General features: G+C 29.8%; 1 protein-coding gene across 1 annotated transcript in view; it reads left to right on the forward strand.

Annotated features, from left to right (window-relative positions):
- The window catches only part of LOC107472079 (plasma membrane ATPase 4), a 43690-nt gene extending 36131 nt beyond the window's left edge, over positions 1-7559 (forward strand). The window contains exon 5 of the mRNA XM_052260594.1: positions 7372-7559. Coding sequence (XP_052116554.1) covers positions 7372-7559 — 188 coding nt within the window. The remainder of the gene's footprint in view (positions 1-7371) is intronic.
- Positions 7560-8971: the final 1412 nt, after the last annotated feature.

Below are 8971 nucleotides of genomic sequence, written 5' to 3' on the forward strand. Positions count from 1 at the left end.
GCGTGGATTAAAAATTTGCCAATCGACGCGTACGCGTCAACCACGCGTACGCGTCAACCACGCGTACGCGTGGATGTTCTCGTGCCCCAGGCACAACACTGGCACAATTCTGGCATAACTCTCTGGAAAATGGCTGGGCATTGGGTGCAGCACAATCGGCGCGCCCGCGCACATCACGCGCACGCGTGGATGGCATTTTCGGGAAGAACGGCGCGCACGCGCCAAGTGCGCCCACGCGCAAGGGGTCATTGTGCTAAAAATTTTCTAAGTTAAAAGCTGCAGAATTCACCAATTTAAACCCCAATCTTCCAACGGACATAACTTTCTTATTTTAAATTATTTTTCACCCGTTCTTCGAACGGCATGGACATCCCGGATCCAATTTCATTTCTAAATAGACTTGGCACAAAACAGAGATCCGTAGTCCAAGTTATGTCCCACCAAAGTATGCCCAAAAACCATATTTTTCATAAAAACCACAAATTGCCATTTGCAAACAAGCCATTTCCAACTCTTTTCAAAATCAATCAAAACATGCCATTTTCATCCCTTTTCTTTGAAATCAATAAAAATACATCAATTTCAACATCAAGCCTCCTCAACTCACACATTGACACTTTACCACAAATTACAAAATCACTATCTCATCATTTTAACCCACTTCACCCAAGTGGCTCAAACTCAAACATATTGACATATCATATACTCTTCCTCTTGCCAAATCCAACAACACCAATCCCAATAAATCATTATTGTACACAATCAATATCATACTCACCATCAACATGGTTCAACCCACAATTCAACCATAACCAATCATCAAGCATATATCACAACATGCATATTTCTCATACATCATACCATCAAGGCATCATTAATCATCATCACATATATGACCACATCATATATTTCAATCATTCAACAACATCAACCATTCAATGCCTATCTTAGGGCCTCTAGCCTAAGTATTTCCTACCACATTACATATTAGATACGGAAAACCGAAACCATACCTTAGCCGATTTTCCCCAAGCTCCACCGGAGCACTTCCAAATCACTTATCCACAAGCTCTCAAGGCCTCAACACCTCCAAGAACAGATTTTTCACCACCAAATCACTTTTTCAAGCTTTTCAAAATCACTAATCAAGCTTCAATATTCACATATACACAACCTAAGCCACAATCATCATACCCATACACAACATCTCAATACCCAAACATCATAGAATAACAAATTACACTAGGGTTGAGAATCTTACCACACCCAAGGTCCAAGGAGACAAGATTAACCTTCTCCTTCAAGAGAGTTGGGTCCTATAACATCAAAGAACCCCGAAATCTCAACATTTCACCCATGAAACTCGAAAATAAGGGCTGGAATTTCGAACAGCAACAAGTGGCTTACCTCAAGATTGATTGTATGGGTTTTGTAGAGCTCTCCGCGGTGAACGCGTGGCCGCAAACGGAGCGGCAATCGGAGCTCTAGACCAAAAGTTATGGTGGTTTGAAGATCAAGTGAGAGAAAGAACTTGAGAGAGTGTTCTTCCCTCCATGGCCTCCATTTTCAGTATGTGAGTGTGTTTAGTGAGGAGAGAGAATACTGAAAACTAGGGTTTTGGTCTAGTTATGTTGGGCCAAGGGCCCACTTTGGATCCGGTTGGCCCGGTTTGGCCCGTTCGGTCCAATCTTGGTCCGAATTCTATAAAATTGGTACCGAAATTCTCGTCTCAATCTCCTCTATCACATTTAATAATTTGACAGTCAAAATAATTGTAAAATATTTAATTAAACATTGGCTCTTCCTTACTAATTAAATATTGTAAATTTAACTATTTAGTTTTATTAATGAAACTTTGTTTTTTAAAATATATTGTTAGGATTTTTCTAACAGCTATATTTATTATTACTTTTAATTGAAGTCAATTTAATTTTTGTATGCTAGTCAAAATAGCTTTAAATTATAGCGCTACTAATAAGGTTTATTCAATCTAATAGTTACAACTAAATCATAGTATTGCAGTTGACATCAAATGGTGTTCAAGCTTTTTCAAAGCCTTTCTGCTCATCACTATTTAATTTATTGAACATTAATAATTTTTTTCATAAACCGTAGCAGCCTACAGGGATTTATGAGTTTAAAAAATCCTTCATAAACCGTGGCTGGCTATAGGATTTTTTAGGTATATTTCTGCATTACTAAACCATTGTGACCTACCACGATTTACGTTCAACACTTCTCCTTATTAAACCATTACAAGCTGCCATGGTTTACATGTAATCAGGAAACCGTGGTTAGCTCCCACGGATTACATAATAACAAAAAAGGAGGAAGTTCTAATTGTTGCAATCACGTAAAGCTTTCTCTCCTTTTATTTATTTGAGTACATTGCCCTAAATTATAATTGACATATATATTCAATTTATATTTGTTTGTCCTAATAATTATTTATAATAGATAATATATAAGTATATTTTAAAAGAAACTGTTCATTTTATACAATTAAAAGATAACATAAAATTGAGACTAAGACGAAGTGAAATATAATAAATATGTTGGAAGTTAAAGTTAAATAAACAATTAAAAATAAGGAAAAGAAAGCAACTAAAATAAAGTAAAAATAGACAAAACAGACTATATACGTGTTGTCGATAAAAAGATAATTAGGTTTGTTTTTTAGTTTGATTAAAAAATTTCTTGTAAATATATCCAACTTTTATATATACTAAATGTAATAATATTTAATAGTATAGTATTTATTACATCAATGATTCAAAATATTAACTCAAGTGAGTAAGATCAATATAGGTCCATTGTTAAGATCCCAAATCTGAATTAGATTCATTATCTTAGCACCCAATGCAGACAAAATCCACGTGTCCCATCTCAAATCGGCTCAAATTAAATTTTTATTATTACGTAGTTATCAGAATCAAACCGGTAATTGACCATACGACTGGATCACTAGGTTACTGGTTCAATCGATGGGTCATTGATTTACATAGTTAATCCGGTCATAATTAAATAAAAATATAAAATTATAAAAATAAAAATAAAATAAAAAATTAAATGCATGTTTTCAAAATATATATTAATGATTAATTAAATATCAATTCTTAGATATAATTTATGGTGCAAAAACAGATAATAAATTAGTCACTAGTACAAAATACTTTTTCAATTTAAATGAACCAGAGAAAACAAAAGATCACAATCGATATCAATATATCAATATATTTGTATGTTAGGTATTATTACTTGTTTGGTATCAATGTCAATCCATACTTGAAAGAATAAAAAAAATTCATTCATGGTTTATTATATATTTAATTTTTGTCACATATATTATGAAGAAACAAGATGTCACAACAGCAAAGGAGAGGAGTAGTATTCTTGGCAATCTGTATTCGACCTTCCCCGGATGCATTTTTGGAATTGTTGTAGATGGAAGATCTTATAGAGGTTCAGCGGTGTGCGCAGGTGCATGGTGGACCCGCGTAGGTTAGGTGCGATCTAAAGCTCGAACTAACCGGTTTTCAACAGGTTTGATTGGTTCAATTGCATGTTCGGTTCAACTCACTAACCGAACCGGTTAGAACATCGGTTCATTGGTTTTTTGATCGAACCGATCAGTCCAGTCTCGTTCTGATAACTATATATTGTTAGTTAGAGATGGTAATAGATACTCGTGTGGACATGACGTATCCACTTTTTCATCCATCACTTCTGTTTTAAAAAGATGCCCATGTCCCCTCTCTATCTTCGTTGTGAATCCCTATTTAATTATTTTCTTAGAAAATGTAGATACTCACGGTTATCTACGGATACTTTTTAAAATTTTTTGAAAAAATTAACAAAAAAAGCCATAATATAATAATCATACAATTTCATATAATTTAACATAATTCATAATATATTCATTACAAAAAATAAAATTTCATAAGAAAAAATATAAAAACATCTTCTTACATAATAATATAACATAATTTTTTGGGCAAGACTGAGTGACGTAGTGGCTAACTTAAGAGGTAGAAAAAGTGAGTTAAAGAGAAAAAGAGATGCAAAATTGAGACTAAGGATGAGTCTAAAAGAAAAAAAAGTGGTCGAATTGGAGGTAGAAATTATGATTACTAAATTCAAGAAATATATATGATTTAACGGATCCCATGAGAGGGTACATATGTGTTCCGTCTTCGTCCATTTTACGTAGACAGGTGCAGGTCACCATCCCTAAAGATTTTAGGGGTCCCTATTTAGTCCCAAATCGTGAGTAATTCATGTGAATATTCATTTGGCTGATTTTTTTTATCATCACAATAGCTAGCATTCGTTGGTTCGTGACATAGAGTTACTCTAGCCACTTAATAAATTTTTAGATAACTAAAGTTTAAACTATATTATTCTCATAATAAAGTTACATGTATCTTTGTTATAACAATATCAATTGAAGATAAATGTTTAAACGCTAAATGAGTCACATTTTATAACAATGACTAATATCATATATCATAACTTGTGAAATCATATTATAAAATATTGATAATTTTGGACAACTTTAAAAAAATAAAAAAATATTAAAACATTACTTGTTGATTCATAATATTTTGTTTTTAGAATGTATAAAAATCACATGTATACTCCTTTAAAATGTATCACTTTAACACCATAATATTTTTTATTGAAAATAAAAATTATGTTAAATATCATGCATATATTTGTTAATAAATTATATAAAAATATTTTTTGAAGCGTATTACTTTTATTATATAAAAATAACTTGAATAATCTTAAATGTGATTATGATAGTTAATTAAGTATTATATATTTTTTAATAATTTATCGCTAATAATATATTCGATAATGGGATAGTTTTTTAATTAGCGTCACGGAAAACACAAACAACAACGGTATATATTGTCAATGCATAAAGTACAAGTTTCTTTATTTTAATATTTTGAATCTGTGTTTAACTTCTAATAGTTCTCACTTCTCAGTCATTTTATTAGATGTAGTTGATAACTATAAAAATTTTTAATTAACATAAGAGAAAAATATATTATTATATGATAGAATTAATATGAGTATATTTTGTTATTAAATAAACAAAGTTAACGTAAAATAAAATACACATAAAAAAAGCAAAGAAAAAAAAGTTAAAATAGCAAAAGTGTTAAAAAAATTATTTTTAGAATTTTGTTTTGTCATTTTTATGTATAAAAGATTAGAAAATAGTAAATTTCTAACTAAATTAGTTTGTATTTATTATATTCAATTTAAATAAGTAATAAATTATTTTACTTTAATTTATTCTTTAAATTTATATATCATAAAAATTAAATTTATTAATTGATATACATAATTTTAAATTATGTGATACTTAAATATCTAATCAAATCAATTAGTTGATATAATTTATTCATCATAATGAATTATATTTAATGTGTTGAAAGAAATAAATTTAAAAACACTCTTAGAAATATGCTATGTCAGCTCTATCATTAAATATAAAAATTTAATTTTATATAATAGAATAGATAATATAATAGACAGGAAAAAAGAGAAAAATAAGCATTTTAGATCCTAGGTTGTCTCATTTAGATGTTGTAACGTGGGTATCACATTATTTTCCTTATTCTATCCTATGTATCATTTTGTAACTTTATTTCCGTATTAATAAAATTTTAGTACCTTTAAGTAATAAATTAAAATAAAAAATAAAGGTAAAAAAAGTAAAAAATATAAAATTATTGATTAAAATTTTATTTTATTTTATTTTTTCTTATTATAATAGATATTTTTATTTAATATATCAACACCGTATAAAATTAATCATAAAAAAGTATAAAATATAAATAAATATATTGAATTAAGAGATAAAATTATATTTGTCATCTCATTTTTACTTTTAACAGCATAATAGAATATCATGTACTCAACAAAATATAATATGTAAATTATGATTAATTATATTTTTATTTTAAAATATTCAAAATAAAACTTAATATAAATAAAATAATTTAATATATTGAATAAATTAATATAATAGAATAATATAAGTTAACTATTTTTTTTAATTATATCAATTTCATTATTTTTTTTACTACATTTAAAATAACAACTTTCTTTTTAATTTGACCATGAAATAAAATTAGAGGTGTTGATCTATACCATTTAAAAAAAATTAACACTATGCAATTACATTTGTACATATAACATGTTCCTAAATTTTTATATGCAAAACTTAAGACTCTATATTCCTTTTTTTATGCCATAACTAAACATCGTTATTACTTACAATGATCCGTATTGATTTAAAGGTATGAGTGGTTAATTATTATTCATTATTAATAATGTTTTGATCATAACAAAAAGTAAAATATAATTATATCTAAATTTAAATTTTAGAAGAATTAACGTTATAAGTATATCTATTTTATTATCCATATTATAAATTAATGAATTAAATTAACTGATATAATAAATTATAATTAATTGATATAAATTATAATAAATTGTGTGATATTTAAAAAAATAAAATAAATAAAAAATTAAAAAAATAGAAAAAAATGAAAAAATTACAATAAAATAAATTGAGTGTGAGAGAATTTTTTTATATAAATTTCATATCACATTCGTTTTAATAATAATAAATAAAAATACATCAATTTATGTTGTTTTCGGTTATTTTATAAATTAATATCACATCCGTTTCTTCCGAATTCATCGTCATTGGTTTCGGTTATTTTATGTTTGTTGTTTCTTGCATCTTATTTATTAGGGATAAGTATTATTTTCGTCTCTAAAGTTTGAGGTCGAAATCAAAATCGTCCTTAATCTTTTTTTTTCAATTTAAAATGATCTCCAACTTAATATTTAAGTATTAAAATCATCCTTTTTAACAAATTTACCCTTTATAAAATTTAATAATTAAAAAATATCTTTCTTCTCCTACCACATCATCTTCCTCCTTCTATCCAGTGCCGCTTCTCCCAGTCTTAGAGAGCATCCTCATATCCTTTTTCCTCTCACTCACACATCTGCCTCTATCCGCGACAATCTGCTCGCCTCTAGCAGTCCCCGCGGCGCCTCTGCCTCCACCAACAGCATCCCCGTTGTTGCCGCCTCCACCTGTGTCGCTTCTCCTCTTCCATTGGCGTCGTTGCTTCACCTCACGTCCAGCAGTCCAGAGGCACCTCTGCCTCCGCCAACAGCATCCCTATCTCTGTCGTCGCCCACCTTCTCTATTACCAGTAAGTTACTAACTTTTCCAGATCCCACAAATAAATGTCTTTACTTCTTAACCATTTTATATAAATTTTGAATTCTTGCTTTGATGATGAAGTGTATTGACTGAATTGTGCTGATTGGTAGGGAAACAAGTTTTGGCCTTAAGCAACATAAAGCTCAGGTTGGCCATCAATGAAGAGGCTCATGAACTTTTCGCCATCGATGGTTTCCTTTTCAATGAGAAGTTGGACAATCTTGTGAAAGATGTCAATATGGGTGGTTATGATTTGCTTACCTCTACATCCACAACATCGGCAGTTGCCATGGAGTAATCCTTTTGCGTTGACATCTGTTGGTAACTGAATTTATGGATTTTTTGTTCTTGTAATTAGATATAAATTTGGGGATTTTTTTATTCTTGTAATTGAATTTTTGGTTCTTGTAATTGAATATGAATTTAAGAATTTCTGGTTGTAGTTGGAGCTGAATTTTGTTGACAGTATTTAAAGATTTTTAATTCTTGTTTCTAAAGTATTGGAAAGGTGAAAATGGAGAAAGAAGGTTGGAAGAAAGTGATGGTGGAATATGAAAGGAAACGATGGAGGGTATGAAGGAGGTAATGGAGGAAGATGAAGTTGAAGGAAGATAATGGAGAATGAAGAAGATGTTGAACAGAGCGGGGGAAGATGAAGTTAAAGGAAGATAATGGAGGATGAAGAAGATGAAGAATAGAGCAAGTAAGAATTTTTTTGAATTATTAAATTTTATAAAGGGTAAATCTGTCAAAAAGTTGATTTTAATACTTAAATATAATGTTGCGAATCATTCTAAATTGAAAAAAGATTACGGACGATTTTGATTTCGACCTTAAACTTTAGGAACCAAAATAATACTTATCCCTATTTATTACATTAGACAAGTTTTAACATATATATTTAAGGGATAGCTTATCCGAGAGTAATTCTATTGAGATTACAAAAAATATGAGAGTAATTTTTTGGTTGGATGATGATTGACATTTTTTTTGTTTCTCACGGTATCTCCCAATCCAACAGGTTAAAGACTAATATATCACGGTACTGAGCTTCATTTATGGATTTGTCGCTGGCCAATGGTTACTGCATGCATAAGGTGGGATTTGAACTCTCGACACTTTCAGTGAGCTAACTACTAAACTAATCTAACTTGGTTTGATGATGGACATTTTATCAACTAGTGAGCTAATTCAACTTTTTGGAGTGTGTGTTCATGAATTCCATTCGAATTGTATAAACTATTGGTTATACGGTAAAAAAACTAGTATGCTTCATCATGTAGATTTAGCTACATTTATTCGTCATTGATTAGAAATAGTTTAGTTGTTAGCATAGTTATTAAAATTGGACCGAACCAATCGATTCAACTAAAAAAACCGATAAACCATACCCAATACCAGTTTGGTCTAAGATTAAGACTGTTTAAGATAAAAAACCAACACAAATTGGTCAAATCCGGAGTGAACTGGTACAAACTGGTCAAATTTGGTCAGAATTGGATTGGTCCGAACCACTCGGTTGAAGGTGAATTTACGACGCTATAGCTTTCTGCAAGTCTACCGTGCTTCATATGTTCCAGCGCTGCCAAGTATCAAACTTATGATTTTTGAAAAATTTTCCAAAATGCTTCACATGGAATTCGAACCCTTGTCGCCAAGGATATAAGAAAGATGATCAAACCATTGAGCTGAAATGCTTCCTACTAATAT

This window comes from Arachis duranensis, chromosome 4 (genome assembly GCF_000817695.3).
Source record: "Arachis duranensis cultivar V14167 chromosome 4, aradu.V14167.gnm2.J7QH, whole genome shotgun sequence".
In the NCBI taxonomy this organism is placed as follows: Eukaryota; Viridiplantae; Streptophyta; class Magnoliopsida; order Fabales; family Fabaceae; genus Arachis; species Arachis duranensis.